This window comes from Diaphorina citri, unplaced genomic scaffold, assembly GCF_000475195.1.
Source record: "Diaphorina citri unplaced genomic scaffold, Diaci psyllid genome assembly version 1.1 scaffold17, whole genome shotgun sequence".
Lineage (NCBI taxonomy): Eukaryota > Metazoa > Arthropoda > Insecta > Hemiptera > Psyllidae > Diaphorina > Diaphorina citri.
This window is the reverse complement of record NW_007377455.1, coordinates 524,126-545,523: the sequence shown is the minus strand read 5'-3', so window position 1 is coordinate 545,523 and position 21,398 is coordinate 524,126. Positions and strand designations below refer to the sequence as shown.

General features: G+C 37.7%; 1 protein-coding gene across 1 annotated transcript; it reads right to left on the bottom strand.

Moving 5' to 3' along the window:
- Positions 1 to 4,563: 4,563 nt before the first annotated feature.
- On the bottom strand, positions 4,564 to 6,750 carry LOC103507792. The gene has a single exon (XM_008472300.3). It carries the CDS (start codon positions 5,942 to 5,944, stop codon positions 5,141 to 5,143), a length of 804 nt encoding a protein of 267 aa, XP_008470522.1. The 5' UTR covers positions 5,945 to 6,750; the 3' UTR covers positions 4,564 to 5,140.
- Positions 6,751 to 21,398: the final 14,648 nt, after the last annotated feature.

The following is a 21,398-nucleotide window of genomic DNA, read 5'->3' as shown; positions in this document are numbered from 1 at the left end:
ATTTATAGAAACCAGAATTAACGAAATTGAAATTTTTATGACCACAGGCGAAAATTTCGGTCTCTAATGTTAAAAAACTTTGTTATCAAAAACACAAAATTTGGCGCCGCAGGCTAATTTTTTGAAGATTTTGGTCTACAATAGTAAGAGAAGCAGACTTGTCAAAGGTGTAATCTTCAGGGCCGCAGGCGAAACTTTTCACTAAGTATGTAACCTGTAGCTTGTCATGTGTCAGTTTTTTATGTAATTAAATACGTGTAAAAGACGAGTATAGTTATTCCCCCCAATACATTTCTATAGAACACAAAATGACAGCGCCGCAGGCGAAATTTTTTTCGAGAAAATTTAAGTAGCTCCTTCAAGGTTGCATACTTTTTTTTACTGACCAAAGTCTTTTTCTCGTTTTATAAGCTTTGAAATATTCCTAAAACTTTTTCATGAAGAGACAAAATTTCAGCGCCGCAGGCGAAATTTTTGAGAGATTATATGTTGCCCCTTCATGGTTGCATACTTTTTTAATTGAAATCTTTCTTTGTCTTTTTTTAGGCTTTGAAAAATTCCCTGACTTTTTTCGATTTTTGGCACTTTTTCGTGAAATTCCCTGACTTTTCCCTGACTTTTCCAGTCCCCATGAAATTCCCTGACTTTTCCCGGTTTTCCCGGTTTTCCAGTCTGGTAGACACCCTGTGGTTAGAAATATCGAAAAAGTTATAAGAAGAGACCCATAAAATCATACCTAAGAAACCCTGCTAAGCATAAATAATTTAATAAGATAAGAGAGATGTGTGATGATCACATCAGACTTTTACAATATATTTACTTAAGGAAAAAATATTATGCCATAAATTAAAAAATAAAAAAAAATATCCAAAAATATTAAAGCAAAATTATTATAGGTTACCTATCTACATAGTACAGGGATTTCCAACTTCCATGTGTAAGCGGGCCATATGCTACCTTGGCAGGTACTTCGCGGGCCACATACACAGGTTGGGAGGCGCGTATCCAGGATTGTCTTGAGGGCGTGGGGTGGATGCTCCACATTTTTGGAGTCCAACCCATAGTAAAAAAAAGTGAAGCCCCATGAGGCCCATCCAAAAAGCTTCGCGGATCACAAAATCGAGCGCCGCTATTTGGAAATCGCTGTGCTAGTACAAAATATCACGTTGCGTTATATTAAAAACATAATTATACTATTTATAATGTGCTGCAATCTGCAGGTAAACAGATGAAGACCTGCAGTCTGCACTGCTTGTTATTTGAATATGTGGTTTCTTCATACGTTGGATTCGAGAAAATTCACCAATATTGTTTTTTTATTATGATTATTAACTAGTGGTTCTGTGAATTGTAGACCTCACTCAGATTCTTTTGCCTAAGCTGAGACTTTGCCTAAATGGGTAACCTTACGTAATGCACTTACACATGTATCAAGACAGAAATAAAAATGAAAGTATCTACAGATCTACACGTCTTATGTAGGTACCATTGTACATAGAGGGACATTGTAGGTAACCTCCCACCCCCACAACTTTTCAGAAATGCAGTTCGATTGAATTTTGAGCGCCGCAGGCGAAATTTTTTAACACTCCTAGTTGTACGAACAGATTTTTTATTTATTTTTTTTTTTTAATTTAGGTAAGTTTTTACAAATCCCAAAAAGCTTCAAGGGCCACAAAAATGATCTGGCAGGCCACATGTGGCCCGCGGGCCGCTAGTTGGAAACCCCTGGCCTATAGGAACATACTATGAACATGGATGCTATTGCTATTATTTTTGTAGGTACTTGTCTTTTATGTTTAACCTAACCCTATAATAACACTGGTCACTGCTCAAATTGTGAAAGCTCTTTTTTGCGTTTAACCTAACCCCGCAGGGGCAACCCCAGAGGGACCAACTTTAAAATCTTTAAAAGTCCCCAGAGGGACCAACTTTAAAACCCCAGAGGGACCAACTTTAAAATCTTAAATAAGGACCCCCTACTTGTGATACATCATATCATAGGTCTTAAAGAACGCAGAACTTTGGTACAAGTTTGAGATCGATCCGAACCATGTGGCCGGAGATATGGCACATTAAAATGTTAATTTTTCCATGTTCTCCCGCCAATAGGGGAAGCACCAAAAATGGAAAATTCATATTGATTGGTGATTTGTGCTGCAAACAGGTTCCACTAATGAATTATATTGAAACTAGTAGGCTACCCGTGCTTCGCCACGGTTTAGAATATTTTAGTAAAAGAAAAATTCTCCGTCAATAGGAATCCTCACCAGAAAGAATGCTACCGTTGCACTACGCGCTCCCTATTGAATTACACCTATTAGAAAATCTGCCTCGGTGGCGTAGTGGTCAAGACGCTCGCCTGGTAAACAGGAGGGCGTGGGTTCGATCCCAGCCGAGGTATGGAATTTTATCCTCATTTATTTGAGAATTTGACCACATAATAATGGAGCTCTAAGGGTTAGGTGGTAGAGAACGCCTAAGGCGTTAACCTCGCCTAGTGGTTGCCTTCCACTCAAGAGTCTATTATTATTATTATTATTAGAAAAAACGGTCGCGCTACGCGCTCTCTATTGACTTCGATCTTCTATAGAATATGGTCGCGCTCCGCGCTCCCTATTGGCTTCTCGCTTTGAGAGAATACGGTCGCGCTCCTCATTGGCTTCTCACTTTGAAAGAATACGTCGCGCTACGCGCTCCGTATTGGCTTTACACCTTTTAGAAAAAACGGTCGCGCTACGCGCTCCTTATTGACTTCGCACTTCTATAGAATATGATCGCGCTTCGCGTTCCCCATCAGCTTCTCCAATCGATATGAATTTCCCATATTTGATGCTTCCCCTATTGGCGGGAGAACATGGAAAAATTAAAATTTGAATTGGCCATAACTCCGGCCAGAAAAACACTGACAACGGCTCAGGGTAGGTAGATCTCATTATTCCCCAATAAGGTTCTGTGGGTCATTTTTATAACTTCGGCTCGTTTCCAAGAAAAGTCCAAAAAACCAGTTTTTAAAAAAGCACAGACCTAGTGTCAGTTTTTATTTTGAGGTCCCTAGAGCCTAAATCCAAAGTTTCAGCCATTGGTCCGTGTGTGTGTCTGTCTGTAAACAAAATATCTCGAGAAGGGTATCTGTAAAACACACTTGATGCTAGAACATTACTGACCGTGTGTGGGTGTCTTCGAGGATCTGGAATGCTACGAATAACTTTATTAAGCGTTAATTTTATTGGTGTGAAGCCCGCCACAGATTGAATTTTTTGCTCCGGCGATGCTGTTTACATTTTCTTCGAAAAAAGTTTTCCTCTGATTGGTTCAAATAAATCTTTACTCAGCGGGAAAATTGAATTTTATTTTCACAGCCCTCGCGTCTTCTACAACATTGCAAAGGCACCCACACACGGTCAGTAGTTTTCTAGCATCATGAGTGTTTTTTCATTTAGTCAAGTGGTTATTTCTCTAGGAAGGACGTGAGTTAAAAAGGTCTTATTCTGATCCTTGAATAAAGCGCAAGTTTTCCTGGAAGATGGAGACCTCTGCTCCAAATTTTCCTCGGACAAAAACCACGTGTTTCGTAACGTAAAAATCGGACATGTCCACGTATTTTTATTTATTTTATTATTTTTTTTTTTTGAGCTTAATAAAACATATCAAAACTGAACTTTGGAAGTTTCAGGAAGATCAACCGTTGTCAGTGTTTTTCTGGCACACCCTGTATACTTATCCAAGTTTGAAGGTATAAGTATAATACATGTAGATTTTGTAGACATGTATATAGGTTTACTCGTACAGGACGACAAAAAAATACTAGGTATACACAGCATTTTTTCAGCTTTCACCATGTAGGTACCTACAGAAGTTACGTCAATGGAATGTTGCTATAAAAGGAGCTGTCACAAATGAGCAGTGACCTGTGTTAAGGGTTAGGTTAAACGCGAAAAAGAGCTTTCACAATTTTGAGCAGTGATCAGTGTTATAGGTTATAGGGTTAGGTTAAACACAAAAGACAAGTACAAAAATAATAGCAATAGCGTTCATGTTCATAGTTTGTTCCTATATAGGCCTATAGCATGCAAAAGTTATAGCATACCTACTGTATAAGTACAGTTTTTTTTGGTCACCCTGTTCGTTCTATACTTGTCTTATTTATTTACTTTTTAGTCTCAGGTGTAGGTATAGGTTAAATGTTAAATCTCAGGTATCGCGGACGGAACTCGGATGACCTTTTTTTGGGGGTTGGGAACTTGGGACGGAAAACGGATGATTTGGGGTTTTTGGGCGGAACTGGGGAAATTAAAAAAAAAAAAAAAAAAATCAAAATTCTAAATTTAAAATAATTTTCCAAAACTTTGAACCTTCTTTTCGAAAATTGTTTCTCTCTGGTTGTACAATGTCTTTATTTGTCAGTAGAGACATTTTTCTTCGTTATAAGATTCCTATTTGTACACTGATGATGCCCAATGGGCGAAACATGTCTGTCTTCATATAAAACCAACCCTACCAACTACCAACCCAAGTGAAGAGTATCAATCTCAATTAATAGGTACATGCTTAAAAAAAAAAAAAAAAAAAAAAAAAAAAAAAAAAAAAAACTGATGAGGGTTTATTTAACAAGATTCTAAAAATTTCGACTGCGACGCAATTTGTTTGTAATATTAAATACCTACCTACCTATTGGGGGTTCAAGCTCCTAGAATTCATTTCCAACTAGTGGCCCGCGGGCCAAATGTGGCCCGCCAGACCATTTTTGTGGCGCGAAGCTTTTTGGGATGTGTAAAAACTTACCTAAATGTAACAATTAGGAGAATGATTTTTGAAAAATTTCGTCTGCGGCGCTAAGAATTCGATCGGACTACATTTCTGAAAAGTGGGGGGGGGGTTCCTACAATGTTCCCCTATGTACATATGTGGCCCGCGAAGTACCTCCCAATGTAGCATGTGGCCCGCATACACATGGAAGTTGGAAACCCCTATATGACAAAGGTAAACCTAGTTAAATGAAGTGACTTGGACCCTGAATGCTGATCCTAAAAAAAATGGCCCACGGCGCAGTTTATTTCTGGTGCAATTTGGGGACTCAAAGTGTTCAGGCAAATAGTTAAAAAAAAATACAACTTGAATAATAAGATTAAGATTTTTTTCAAAAAGAATGTATCCTATACAAATGAAAACTATCAGGCCTATCGTACAAATAATTCGTGAAATCTAAAGGTAAATGTTGTCTCCGAGGTTGAGGCTTTTCTACCAAAATACTTGCACTCGTAGGAGGACTAGGTAGACCATAATTCCAAGAATAAAGGTAACAACAAGGTGGCAAAGGATACAAAGGATAACTTGGTGGACTATTCTTTAAGGCAAAATCATCAACAGTGCATGCTCCTCGATTACTGAACTCATTTAAGTCTCTTTGGTTCAATTTTAATTTGATGCTTAAATCTAAGGCCTCCTCACTATCTTCAGAGTCTGTGATTTCATCAACATTCACGTATTCCTCTTCTGAAACATCACACGAGTCAGCCATGTTGGTATTTGTTTCCCCTCCTCTTGTTATGTCGCCACACTGTCTCGTACTGCCACTGCTACTAATATTTAGGACTGAGACTGGGGAATCTGAGACTATCACATTATTGTTGTTGTTATTATTATTATTAGCTTTGACTGTACATCGCAAACTTGTTTCCATTTGCAACCATTTCTGTATTTGTCTCCTATGAATTCCGTATTTTCTTGCTGTTGCTCTTTGATTGCCCTGACAGTCGGAGTCTTGTCTGTATGAATCTAAAACTTGAAGTTTGAACTGAGGCGAGAAAATACGTCTGGTCCCAGAATTTGGTTTCATAGCTTTCACCAAAGTCTTTTTGGCTTTTATTTTAACAGTATTGTTTGCTGTTTTGATAAAATTGTCTTCCCACATTTGCTGTTTTATCCCATGAGCCATCACCATTATGCTTGTCTTTATTTGAATTGATATTTACAATGAAATATTTTTGAATCAATGATAATATTACAACTTAAATTGTATAAATTAACGCGTTACCTATGTAATAAAATAACGTCACGAATGGAAATTTTCATCTACATTGTTCAAGTATGTCGCTTTTTCCAAGACGAAAATAACGACAAAGCAATAAATATATATATATATGTATATATAAATAAGTAAAATATTATTGTAGGTACCTATTTTCAAGGATAGAGTGCGTTTTTACTTTTTTTTAGATCTGCTTTTTTGGATTAAAAAAAGGTAGGTGATAAGAATAATGAAATTTTATTCATTTGCAATATAAAAGAGCAAGTATCTGGATATAAAAGAGCAAAAGAGCAAGTATATAAATCACACAAGGAAACTCTGGAAATTCACTCAAGTTAACGTTTCAAATTTAATTAACACTCTTTAACGGTTTATTTTAACACATTTTAAATTGAAGAAATATGAATAATTTATTTCAAATTTAAAAATATCCACTAACATTGAAACAGAATGGTTTAGGTATATTGTATAAAATAATAAAATGAAATGAAAATTATATATATACAGAAAGCGTGTTCTCACATGACAGAAACAAACTAAAAAAAAAAAATAATAATAAACCTAGCCAGACAGACTGACGCCGCACGTATCTCCCCTCCCTTTCCAATGCCTCAACAAATCTCCTACTATATTTTAACATCAAGTATGTAATACTGGGTGATTCTAAAACAAGATTTATTCTTCGATTTGTATGTAGGTATGTACCTACCTACTATACTGGGTGGGTGTGGGTGACAAAACTAGGGAAAAGCAGCTACGTTTACGGTTTTGCTCAAACGGTTGTACATTTTTTCTGTGTACCAACCTACCTAATCATTTCTTCTGTGAAAGAAATAATGCAATCAAAAAAATATCCACATACCAAGACAAATATCTCAAGATTAACGGGTGTTGACCTTTTTTTGGGGGTTGGGAACTTGGGACGGAAATCGGATGATTTAGGGTTTTTGGACGGAACTGGGGAAATTAAAAAAAAAAAAAATCAAAATTCTAAATTTAAAATAATTTTCCAAAACTTTGAACCTTCTTTTCGAAAATTGTTTCTCTCTGGTTGTACAATGTCTTTATTTGTCAGTAGAGACATTTTTCTTCGTTATAAGATTCCTATTTGTACACTGATGATGCCCAATGGGCGAAACATGTCTGTCTTCATATAAAACCAACCCTACGGCCAAAAAAAAAAAAAAAAAAAAAAAACACAACACATTTTTTTATATTTTAGAACACTTTTTTACTGTCAAAAATTGAAAATTTTAGCATTAGGTGGTGTACTGGTCAACACGCTCATTTGGTAAGCAGGAAGGCGTGGGTTCAATCCCGGCCGAGGTATGGTATTTTATCCTAGAAAAAATTGAGAATTTGACAACAAAAATAGAAGTAGCCTACTGCTACTGCTGGAGTAAAGGGATTTTGCAGTCCTATTTGAGCAGTTTAAAAATAAGCACTAATATTTACTGTGCTTCTTAGCAACCAGCCAGAGGCTGACAGTTTGTTTATACCTTTATACAGGGTGTCCCAGAATTTATGGCTAAATTGTTTTTCTCAGAGCCTGTTTGAAATTGCGAAAATCACAAAAAAAACATGTGATTTTTTTTCTCGGAAATCGCGATGTTGCCTAAATATCCGCATCAAAAATCAAAGGATCACATGGTTTTTTTTTTCGCAATTTCAAACAGGCTCTGAGAAAAACAATTTAGCTATAAATTCTGGGACACCCTGTATAAACAAACTGTCAGCCTCTGGCTGGTTACTAAGAAGCACAGTAAATATTAGTGCTTATTTTTAAACTGCTCAAATAGGACTGAAAAATCCCTTTACTCCAGCAGTAGGCTAATCGTAATAGGTATTGGACTTGTAATATTGGTCATTCTAAAGTACCTAGGGTGTTCCATATGGCGATGGAATTTTTCGTGTACCTTTCAACGTAAATCTTGGCCCGGAGGCCTTTGCGGCCTTTCTTAAAGGCTGAAAGCCCACACAAATGTTTTCTTACGATACATATTTGAAATCAGGGCATAAAGCCGGATCGAATGGTGTTGGAATTTTTCGTGTACCTTTCAACGTAAATTTTGACCCAAAATGGCTTTTTTCAAAGGCTTCTTAAAGGCCGAAAGCCCACAAAAAAGTTTTCTTACAAAGTGGTTTTGAGTTTAGGGGCCAAGCGCCCATCATATGGCGTTGGAATTATTTGTGTACCTTTCCACGTAAATTTTGGCCCAATTTCGATTTTCCGGACGGCCGTAGCCGCCAAACGCCCCCGGTCCGAGGTGTAAGAAATGGGTTTTCTATTTTTTCTCGACTTTGCGCACCACATGCAATGGTCAAAAATTTTGTACCTTCCCACGTGAGTTTTCCGTGGTCAGCTCCCTGTCTAGTAACAATATGTAGCAGTTTTTGGAATTTTTGCCATGTTGTGGTTCAATTTGAACCCGAGATACAGTGTGTAACAGAAGTCGGTCAAATTCGATTCGCGCCGCAACAGGCATAGTGTAGGTATACGGATCTTAATTTTAGGAAACGGAATTTATCTCAAAAGAGAGATAATATGGTCTACTTTATCCATGTAATTAGTTTACTCCTACCCAGCACAGATTTTGTACCACAGTCAAAATGGAAATGAGGGGCAGCAAGACCTATATTAGCGATGACCTTGTAAATTTAATAATAATAAAAAATATTATATATATAAATATATAAAAAAAATCTATACCTTGTTGATCTAGGTACCTGATAAGTGATAACCTGATCACTGAAGACTAATCAGGTCTTGAACACTCCAAGCACCCTGTATTTTCTATATTTATATTGGTTCACCGTTCACACTCAATGTTGAACAATGTACATGCCTATAGCTATAGAGCAGGGGTTTCCAATTAGCGACCCGCGGGCCACATGTGGCCCGCTTTCTAATCTCATGGTTTTGTGATCTCGTTTGAAACGTGTTTTCCCTCCACTACTTTCGAACCTCGTTCCTTGATTTCATTCCGGGTCGAAAATGTCACCATGTGCGTTTATCTCCATGGCTAGTCAATACATACTATAGGTTTTTCTTGAGAGGCTGAGTGGGTCCCTTGAACTACAAGTTATGAAAATAGAACAGTTTGTATGCAAAAAAAAAGGTCTGACTCCGCTGGGCATTGAACCCGGCTCTACCGCGTGCAAGACCAGTGTATTTATCATTGAGTCATGGAAACTGACCCCCTTTAGTGTTCAGCTATAATCAGGAGAAAACTTTTTGAAAATTTCGCCTGCGGCGCTTAAAATGCGATCGGACTGCATTTCTAAACGGGCCCGGAACGAACCCAGAAGGAGAAGGACTCGCGTCTGGTTTCTGACTAAGGAGCCGCGCTTGACGATTCGGTGACTCTGAAAAACGGGAACCCTCGTCCTGCGCCGGTACCCGAAGTCTGGTTTCTGCGATCGAGGTGACGACGGTGTCTCTGAAAAAACGGGAACCCTCGTCCTTGGGTCTATGTGACTGGACCGGTTAGGAAAGGAACCCAGAAAGAGCCAGGACCTTGTTCTAGTTCTTCGGACTAGGGAGCCGCGTTTGACGATTCGGTGACTCTGAAAAACGAGAACCCTCGTCCTACGCCGGTACCCCAAGTTTAGTTTCTGGAATCTAGGTGCCGATTCGGTGACTCTGAAAAACGGGAACCCTCGTCCTTGGATTTCAGTGACTGGACTGGCCGGTCGAAGAACCAGAAGGAGTAATCCTTCTTAGACGCAAAGAACTTCGGTTCCCGTCTTCTTCAGGCGTGCGGTTTCCCGTGCCCGTGTCGAAAACGGTCAGCACTTGCGACCAGAGTTAGGTAGGACCTTTACTAATTAAACGTGTGCTTAGGAAAGAAACCCAGTAGGAGCCAGGACCTTCTTCTAGTCCTTCTGACTAGGGAGCCGCGTTTGACGATTCGGTGACTCTGAAAAACGAGAACCCTCGTCCTACGCCGGTACCCCAAGTCTAGTTTCGGGAATCTAAGTGCCGATTATCCCGATATTGAAAATTTGGACCGATTGCAATACTTTCATTACTAGTATAGCTCCGCTATACTGTAGTAATAGAAAGTAAAAAATGGGGAGGGGGGGTCCTACAGTGCCACCCTATGTACATATGTGGCCTGCGAAGTACCTCCCAATGTAGCATGTGGCCCGCATACACATGGAAGTTGAACACCCCTGCTATACAGCAAGCAACGTTATAATGCTAAAGAATCCTGATACCTGGGTGTAGCAGCCAGCTTGGCACCGTAGTACCGTACCTAATGCTAGGACCGAATTCATGAGTTCCACACTTTCAACCATTACCAAATCAAAAAGATTCCACCTGGTCAAATTACATTTTGAATGTTTTTACTTTCCTTATCCTATAGGAAGGAAAGTAATTGGGTCAAATTTTCGATGGTCAGTTTTTAGTGCCGAAACACGTTTTGAGGTCCCTAGAGCCTAAATCCAAAGTTCAGAATGCAACTCAAAACATTTGGTTGAGATAGGTGCTGCGGTTGGCGGTATTTTGACCGCTTTTTGGCGGTTTTCGACCGTTTTTTTTGGCGGATTTCAGCTATACCGACTACACGGTTAAGAATGCAACTCAAAACATTTGGTTGAGATAGGTGCTGCGGTTGGCGGTATTTTGACCGCTTTTTGGCGGTTTTCGACCGTTTTTTTTTGGCGGATTTCAGCTATACCGACTACACGGTTAGAGATACTATAAAATTTTAGGGTATAAGAACAAGAACAGCCAAATAAGCATTAATTAATTATATTTATTTGTATTTTTATTTTACAATGGGTGGTTGGTAAACATATTTAAATATAAATAAACAATCTTGATTAAGACTTTATTGAAAACAAACAAAAGTCCATTGACCATACAACATTATGTACCTAACTAGTTACATGTTTGACAAAAATAATAATAATTATTAGAAGCTATATAAATAATTTAGTTACATTATTACCTACCTACACAAGAAAGTATACCTACCTAACTGAATTTATATTGCAATAATACATTACATGCTATATTATATAAAATCTAAATATTTAATTTCATAATTCAAAGTAAATATTTTACCTATAGATGTTAATTAACACACACAAGTAGAGAAAATACAAACATAAATAAGTAAAGACTAGCACTTTTAATCACAAATATTATCTGCATAATTCAATAGAATTTAAATCGGAGAAGGTATCATTTCAGCGCCTGATAGGAAAAAGGTAGTATACCTTTTTAGCTCTATGGGTGTTAGGAACTTAATGAAACTCACGAGACTAAGTTGAGTTTTGTACCAAATCTTTTGTCTGAGATCGTTGAAGAAAAAGTGGTGCATAGTATTGGGCAAATTTTCCTGACAAAGTTCACAGGCTATTCAATAGGACAAGGAAAGTCGTGTGATGTTCACATTTTTTTTTTTTTTTTTTTTTACTTTCTATTACTACAGTTATAGCGAGGCTATAGGTACTAGTTTTTAATTCTTTTCTTTTTTAAGAGATTTTGATTTTTTTGATAGAGGAAGCTGTAACAATGAGGTCTTATCCTTCCTAAATCGATGAGGCAACAGCGCAACAGTATTTCTTAGGTAGCTTGACAAAAATGGAGCCTATCACCAAATGAGGTGAGAAGAAGCAAGGGGCCCTAGGTAGGTACCACTTTTTCATTATTTTTTTTCCCCCCAAGAAGAAGAAACTTTTTGGGGCAGGTGGGGAAAAACTATAGGTAGGTATAGGTACATACGCTTGTTGGTATTTCTGAAGCGTTTCTGGGTCAAAAAAGTTTTTTTTTTTTTACCTAGTTAATATAGGTTGTACCTATTTTTGCACACAAGTGTCAAAGTTTGTATCGAATTAGGGCTGGCCGAGAAACTAAACTTGTAGGCTTGAAGGTAATGAAATGAAGAGACCATGTGGCAATAAAGATGATCTTTTTTTTCTTTCTTTTTTACCTTCTGTATTACTTTTTAATTAGGTAGGAGTTAGGGTGTTAAATGTTGGGGGCCCCACCTTAATTTAAGCTTAGATTAAGACGACTAAAAGAGAGGTTTAAAGGTTGGCTAAATCAGATTGTTTAATCCCATCGGTTTAACACTTCAATATTAATGTAACCCATAGTGGTAGTTTATTCGATCGTGGTTAAAGAAAATCAGTACCTATGTACCTACCTAATTTGTTTAATATTCAGTTTATTATTATTATTGATTTTATTTTCATGTAATGATTTAAAATCAAGACTAGAGCCCGTTCTCCCTTTATTCCTTTAAGTCACCCATCAATTTATTGGCCTTGCTCGGCGTAGCTTAACATAGATGACGCTAATAATAATAATAGGCCCCATAATCACCCAACTTGGGCAAGGGCATTTATTTACAGATAAACTGCAAAAAATTACAATAATTGGAGAAGGAATTAGATAGAAGAATTAAAATCGGATGGAGCAAGTATTGGTCAATGAAAAAGATATTTAAAAGTATGAAAATCAACGAAAAAACAAAAACCAAGATGACGCTAAAACCGGTCTTAAATGATCGACTGAAGTGTCATCTAAAATTTTCTCGGTTTAAGTTCATAGGTAGCGTCGCGACAAATTTCGAGATCAGAGATTTGTGTGAGAAAATGTGAAAAAAATCCCCCAAAAACCAGTTTTTTTTTTTTTTTTGCGTCGCGACAAATTTCGAGATCAGAGCTCATTTGTGTGAGAAAATGTGAAAAAAATCCCCCAAAAAACAGTTTTTTGGATTTTTGGCTTTATGGTTTTCTGGACAAAATTTGCACCACCATTTTCGTGTTCCTGGTAAAAAGACCTTTAATTTGATACATAGGTCGACTTTTTGGCTTTATGGTTTTCTGGACAAAATTTGCACCACCATTTTCGTGATCCTGGTAAAAAGACCTTTAATTTGATATGTTGGCTTTATGGTTCTCTGGACAAAATTTGCACCACCACTTTCGTGTTCCTGGTAAAAAGACCTTTAATTTGATATATACATAGGTCGACCAGATTTGGATAAGTCCTTCTATGGGGACAGACAGACTGACAGACACCGAAGCGAATACAATAGCCCGTCCACTCTACCTTTTGTTATTACTATCGTAATAATAAAGGTAGGACGGGCTAAAAAGGGAGAAGAAGAGATAGAGAGGGAAGGATGAGAAAGAGGGGAAAAATAGAGGAAAAAGGAGAGTAGGTACCTAAATAAAAAATTTGGCTACAAATTGAAACCCTGTTTTTGACACAAACATGTGTACTAAAAAGGGAGAAGAAGAGATAGAGAGGGAAGGATGAGAAAGAGGGGAAAAATAGAGGAAAAAGGAGAGTAGGTACCTAAAACGTGTTTTGACACTAAAAACTGACCATCGAAAATTTGACCCGATTACATTACTTTCCTTCCTATAGGATAAGGAAAGTAAAAAATTTGGCTACAAATTGAAACCCTGTTTTTGACACAAACATGTGTGTATATTTGTTTGCTTCTAGGTAGGTACACAATATAATAACGAAATTGTGTATTTTTTTTCTTCTTAGCTTTTTCCAGAGCCGAATCCCGAATTTCACCAAGCGATTGTGCTCAATCAACATACTGGTCTTGGGTACAGGAACAAATGCTGATTACTATACTTGATTAGGTAAGAAAAACAAAATTTATGTACCTCTTAGGGTGTGTCCAAACACAGTCGACCCCGTCGATCGACATCGACTGAAACCGTACACTACTTCGACAACAGAGACTCACCTCTTCACCTCGTCGATCGACGAGGTCATGGTGTGGACACATCTCTAGCTTATACCGTTCCCGAGATATTGTTAAATTACACCGAAAACCGCCAAAAAGCGGTAAAATAGGTGACATACCCTCCTCCACTGAACAGTTGAGAAATTCAGGGAAAACAAAATACCAGAGAGACGAATAGTGAGAGAGATCACAGCGAGAGCGAAATTACTCACTCAAAATTACTCATAGCAACAGCAAAATTACCTATTCAAAATTACTCAGAGCAAGAGCAAAATACACAAAATTACTCATAGCAAGAACAAAATTCCTTATAGCAAGAGCAAAATTACTTACCTACTCAAAATTACCCACCTTTAACAAGAGCAAAATAAAATTACCTATTTGAAGGGAAAGTTATAGGGGAATATTTTTTATGAACGCCTGTAATTGAAATACGTATGCAATTTTCAAGACATAAATGTTTACTTCACTGCTAGGGGCATGTTTCCAATGCATTGTTTGAATTGTTTCCCCTTCTAATCTTTCTCTTCTCTTTTCCTTTCTCTCATCTCTTTCCTTCTTTATAACCACATCTACTTTCTCTCCCTTTTCCTCTTGCAAAATTTAGCACATTTTATCCAAGTTTGAAAAAGTTTAGATGGGAAAAATATAACAACACACGGTAATGGAAAGTCTTCTGTGCTATTCACATGAGATTTTTAATTATTTATTTTGAACAATAGCTCCCTCTATCCTTCTCTCTCTCTTGCTTTCTCTCTCTCTCTCTCTCTCTCTCTCTCTCTGTCGTGACAAGGGGCGATTGATAGTGTTTTAAAAAAAAAAAAAATGCTATGTCATGCTTGGGAGAGACCGAGAGAATACGTAGTTTACAAAACACAGATTTGGAGAGAACTCGTTGTACTCTACCTGAACAAAAATTGGGTCGGGAGAGAACTCGGTGACGTCCAAAAAAACATTATGTAGGTACCTGTTGTATGAGTAGGTACGTAAGTTTGAATAAAATTCATGAAAAGTTACAGCTGGAAAGCTGGTTAGATCTCAGGAAAGACCAAGCTCGGTCTTTTGGTATTTAAATCAACATTTTTTTTCTTCTTTTTTGATCCTGTATTATTTTATTACTTTTCACACACCCTGTTTCATTACAAAACCTAATGTGTTTATAAGTGTAATTAGGAGGTAGCTTTAGTGTGTAATGAGGTGGATAGGGTGGAGGGAATATTCTGCACCCCAGGTGCACCCACGCCTTCTGGCAAGTTCTAAAATTTTAAACTTTTGTAAGGTTTGCTACCCCAAAAAGGGTTGACATTTTGAATAGAATAAAATTAGTGGATAAAGGTAATTGGGGGTGACATACCCTCCTCCACTGAACAGTTGAGAAATTCAGGGAAAACAAAATACCAGAGAGACGAATAGTAATTCAGTAAAAAGACCTAAGAACAGAAAATCAATCAAGTTATTTTCGAAGGACAATGATATTTTGGAATATGATATTGAATTCAAATGAATTGTGAGTTATTTAATTTGCCAGCCTAGCTTGGAACGTAGCGGGCCTGTCTTGTAATGTATGTACGTAAGCGTTAACGCTAGGTTGCGGGTTCTATTCCCGCCCTGGGCAAACTTTATCCTAAATAAATCGCGTTCGTTCTCGGAACGGCTGGCTTTGCCCTATCCTGTCTTCCTTCTCTCTTTGATTTCGGACGTTAAAGCCTCCGTTCTTACAGTTCCCTCTATCAAACCTCTATTCTTCTTACCTGGGAGGAGGAGTGTAAGTTTTGAAGGAGAACTGGGGTCCCATCCAAAGTCTTCTGTGAGGACCTGCATGGGTTATAATTTCCACCTGAAACATAATCCACACACAAAGGAGGCAAGTTAGACCAAAGAAACAAATATTTTACACCAGAGCCATACAATGCAATCATTTTTTTTTTCTTTTTTATATTGTATACAGGGTGGTTCGTGATTTTCGAACCACGCTTATATCTCAGAAACGGCTGGGGATTAAGGAATGAAATAAACGGCATCATGTAGATGAAATTTTGATGATTAAAATGGCTTTTTTTAAATTTGCAATTTTTTTTGCAAAATGGCCCATTTTTTGCCAAATATAGGTCACTCTTATGGGAACCCCTATTTTTTATTTAATTTTTGGAATCAGCATAAAATTTTAATTAAAAAAATGTATTCACTCGAAAAAATTTGCTCTGCAAAAATTTGCACAAATCGCGATTTTGTGTGCGTCAGTGACCCCAGATTTGATGAACAACGCAGTTGGTCCTGAGTTAGAGCGAACAATGCGTTACTGTGTACAAAGAAATGGATCTCATTTTGAACAGCTTTTATAAATTTGTTTGTTGTTGTTGATTGTTGTTGAAATAGTTAAGTGAATAATACAAAAACTAAAGAAATAATTAAGAAATTGTTTTTCTTTCTCACAGTGTACAGAATTTTTGTAGAGCAAATTTTTTCGAGTGAATACATTTTTTCAATTAAAATTTTATGCTGATTCCAAAAATTAAATAAAAAATGGGGGTTCCCATAAGAGTGACCTATATTTGGCAAAAAATGGGCCGTTTTGCAAAAGAAATTGCAAATTTAAAAAAAGCCATTTTAATCATCAAAATTTCATCTACATGATGCCGTTTATTTCATTCCTTAATTCCTAGCCGTTTCTGAGATATAAGCGTGGTTCGCAAATCACGAACCACCCTGTATATATATATTCTCCCTTGGTAGATATACCTACCCACCCTATACCTACATACCTATTCATAACAACCTACATTTTTTTTTTTTTTCGACCGTTCCCCTATTCAAATGTCATAAGGGGGTAACAAAAAAGGTAAACCTTTTAGAATCAAAAGGTGTGAAGGGTGGTGTTTGTAGGTACGGGAAGTGTTTGTGTACACTGGAGTGACTAGGGTTCGTAGCCCGAGGATGGCGAGGTTTTTTTTATGATTCTTCTTTTTTTCCCCTAGATTTTTTTTCTAGAGGAGGAGAAGAAGAAGAAGGAGGAGGAGAAGAACAAGAGGAAGAAGGAGGAGAAGAAGAATAACAAGAAGAAGGAGGAGGAGGAGGAGAAGAAAAAAATCTGTTCCCGTGGCAACCAGAAATTATTATCCCAACAGATTACTTTGTGGAATGGTCTTTGAATACGCAATTAGGGGTGATTTAATATGATCAGGGACAATGGGTGCATTGGTAGCTAAAAGGACGTAGTATTTATCCAAAAGTAGATTTGTAGTAGGTATGTACTTAGATAAGTTATTCAATGAACTACATAATTATATTTAGACCTCACGATCCAGTAGTATAGTTGCTCAATTTCATCTAATAGGTACATTGGTACGTAGAAACTAGCAAGGTATAAAGGTATAACGTATACCTCGGTACCTATTTAGGTATTTATGTAGGTAGACACATAATATAACGTAAAATCGAAGAGACAAGGAAGACAGGATAGGAGAATGCCAGCCGTTCCGAGAACGAACATTATCCCATCAGGACAAAATCCGCCCCGGGCGGAAATCGAACCCGCGGCCTAGCGCTTACAAGGCAGACGCACTACCAACCAAGCTAACTAGACTGGCTAATTATTATTACTTATCAACCCAGTTAGTAGACAACAACCAGCCAGCCTAGTTAGCTCGGAAAGTAGGTAATGCGTCTTCTTTGAAGCGCTAGGTTGTGGGCTCGATTCCCACCCGGGGCGGGCTTTATCCTGAACGGATAATATTCGTCCTCGAATAGGCTGGATTTCTCACGTTCTGAATTCCTTCTCTTTTCGCTATCGGGACGATAAGACCTCCGTTGTTACATGTTACAGATCCTTTTAGCAAATCCTTTTCTGAAATTAAGAGAGGTTGGTACAGGTCCCTGTATTTTTTTATTATTATTTTTTTTAGTATCAACCCCGTTCATCAGCCACTGATATTGTAGTGCATATTTATAGTAGAGCGTTTTGTTTGTAGAGGTTGGTACAGGTCCCTGTATTTTTTTATTATTATTTTTTTTAGTATCAACCCCGTTCATCAGCCACTGATATTGTAGTGCATATAGTAGAGCGTTTTGTTTGCCAATCTCTCAGACCCTAGACTAAGCCAAGTCTAGATCCGCGGTCGCCTCTTGCTTATTGTTTTATCACTTGTAAATATTCATATTCAAATCACAATCAATCTCTCAGACCCTAGACTAAGCCAAGTCTAGATCCGCGGTCGTTTACTTACTTACCTTTTATTACCTGTACATATTCTTAGCATAAGTTTAATTGTAACACTTTACCTAATCACCTGCATATCAAATCCAAAAAACCGTAACCCTATTCAAAGTCTAGCATATCTACCCTCGCATCAACTTCCTCAATACTCGGGGACACTCGAGAACCCCTGATCCAAGATTTTTCTTCACGCTTCTCTCGCTTGCAGTGGTCAGTAGCAAAGGCTCAAAGCCAAAGTCGAGACGACATCATATTCTTCTAATCAAAGGTGGTATCTTGTACTATTAACTTATCGTAAGTAATTACTACAGTTATCATCATCTACCACGGATCCCCCTGTCAAACGGAATAAACGGAAAGCCGTAAGCCTCCACTCCGTAGGGTGAGTTCCTTCTAGCTCTTACGCATTCCCATTCTGCCCACGTTCAAATCGTGAGCCCCTTATTGTTTCAAGCCACAGTAAACTTTATAGACCCGATATAATCCACATATCGTCTATCTATCATACTACCTATCAATCGTAAGTAATTTTCAAAAGAGCAAAAAGGTACCACGGATCCCCCTGTCAAACGGAATAAACGGAAAGCCGTAAGCCTCCACTCCGTAGGGTGAGATCCTTCTAGCTCTTACACACTCCCATTCTGCCCACGTTCAAATCGTGAGCCCCTTATTATCTAAAGCCACAGTAAACTTTATAGACCCGATATAATCCAAATATCGTCTATCTATCATATCACTACCTATCAATCCCCCTATCTCAGACTATCAGTCAAACTCCGTGTATCGGACGATACACACAGTACGTAGTAAGCCAAAGGGATAACAGACGTTACTCCCTAGAGTGTACATAGTCACTCTCATCGTTAGACGGAAGGTCTAACCGGCCGGTGTCAAAAGGCTACACCTAGCAACAGGCTCTGGCCTGGCACCGCCACCAGTTTATATTATAAACATACTTACCTATACGTACTTGATCTAATCATCCAAATCAAACTAGTCCATATTCATACTACCTACCTGATCCGTTACCCCTGCGTCGGGTTTATAAAACTACACAACTCATACAAGGGACGATAAATCAAACGTGAGGTAAATTCCCTCTTACGCTTTCTCCTAATTCACTCCCCTAAACGGAAGGCCTAATAAACCTTTTCCTTACGGAAACCAAACTCAACGTTACCTTCGTTCAACGACTACGTTCTCTTTGCAGAACGTACCTACACATACTTTCTCCGGATAGCCGAGTTCTGTCGGAGATAAATTAATCGGAAACCCTCGTCAGGAATAAGTACCTATCGAATAGTTAACTAGTTAGTCCAGGTCCAAGTCCTAAATCGTTCATACCTTTCTTTCTACGTACCTACCTTTACCAGTACCTACATTCTCATATTAAACATAATATAAATACAAATAACTCGTGCCTACCGTGTTAGCCAACCCTCGTTAATTCTCGTACTCTAAGTTTAAGTTTATCACTTTCTTTTACCTTGCTAAAAGTGTATCTGATTTATTTAAACTTTCATAATATACTTCTTTTAATAGTTGATAAGTTCAAATCAATCATCATCGTCATTTCCATTATAGATAGTTTTCAGATTACAGACGACACCGAAGCGAATACAATAGTCCGTCCTTTATACCTTTTTATTACTATTGTAATAATAAAGGAAGGACGGACTAAAAAGGGTTGAAGCGGGAATATTTTTAAATAATAAATCTCCCATGTAGAGGCTTTTAGCATGACTTTCAGTAGACAGTGCTCAATGCCCATAGCATCTGATCACAGCGAGAGCGAAATTACTCACTCAAAATTACTCATAGCAACAGCAAAATTACCTATTCAAAATTACTCAGAGCAAGAGCAAAATTACTTACACAAAATTACTCATAGCAAGAACAAAATTCCTTATAGCAAGAGCAAAATTACTTACCTACTCAAAATTACCCACCTTTAACAAGAGCAAAATAAAATTACCTATTTGAAGGGAAAGTTATAGGGGAATATTTTTTATGAACGCCTGTAATTGAAATACGTATGCAATTTTCAAGACATAAATGTTTACTTCACTGCTAGGGGCATGTTTCCAATGCATTGTTTGAATTGTTTCCCCTTCTAATCTTTCTCTTCTCTTTTCCTTTCTCTCATCTCTTTCCTTCTTTATAACCACATCTACTTTCTCTCCCTTTTCCTCTTGCAAAATTTAGCACATTTTATCCAAGTTTGAAAAAGTTTAGATGGGAAAAATATAACAACACACGGTAATGGAAAGTCTTCTGTGCTATTCACATGAGATTTTTAATTTATTTCATTCCTTAATTCCCAGCCGTTTCTGAGATATAAGCGTGGTTCGCAAATCACGAACCACCCTGTATATATATATATTTTTTTTTCAAGAAAAAATATTTAGGTATATTCAAGGCGGGTTTTACAAAATGCTTCAGTAGGAGATTTCAGAAAGGGGATTTTTTTTTATCATTCAATTTTCTCAAAAAATTCCAATACATTTTTTGGTAGGTACTTTTATAATTAGTCCAGCCTAGTTAGCGAGGGTAGCGCGCCTACCTCGTAAGCACTAGGCTGCGGGTTCGATTCCATTCCGAGGCTGGTTTTGTCTAATTATCCTTCTTTCTTCGATTTTGGGAAGATAAGACCTCACGAGCTACAGGTAACTTTATCAAACCTCTCTCTCTCTCTCTCTCTCTCTCTCAGAAACTTTGGGTCTCAAATGTTGTGATGATCGGATCCCAAAAGCCTTCATTTGGCCCGGGTTGGCATATCTACCCCTCATTGGCAAAACCCGCCATGGAAGTTGTAAATGCCACTCCAAGAGAAAAAGGCAGACGAAAGCTTTGTCTGAAAAGTTCACTACAAATAAAGCATTCCAAGAACATACCTATAAATTACCTTTGTAAGTTAGATATATATACAACAAACAGTACAAGTAGGTATCTAGATACATAGATATAAAAATCTGGTGTGAACATCACACGACTTTCCTTATCCTATTGAATGATGCTCATTTGAGTGTTCTTTACTTTTACAATATCTCTAACCGTTTTGTCGCTATAGCTGAAAACCGCCAAAAAACGGTCGAAATCTGTCCAAAAGCGGTCCAAATACCGACAAGCGCAGCAACCATTTCAACCACGTTTTGTGTTGCATCCTTGTCACATTCGTGAAATACATACCAAATTTCAAGTCTCTAGACAAAAGTTTCGTGTCGCATCCTTGTCACATTTGACATCTACATACCAAATTTCGAGTCTCTAGCTCTTACCGTTCTCGAGATATTTTGACAGACAGACACACGGACCAATGGCTGAAACTTTGGATTTAGGCTCTAGGGACCTCAAAACGTGTTTTGACACTAAAAACTGACCATCGAAAATTTGACCCGATTACATTACTTTCCTTCCTATAGGA

What these genes read in the sequence shown, in the direction of transcription:
- LOC103507792 (XM_008472300.3), bottom strand. Translation starts at nt 5,944, where the DNA reads ATGGTGATGGCTCATGGGATAAAACAGCAAATGTGGGAAGACAATTTT.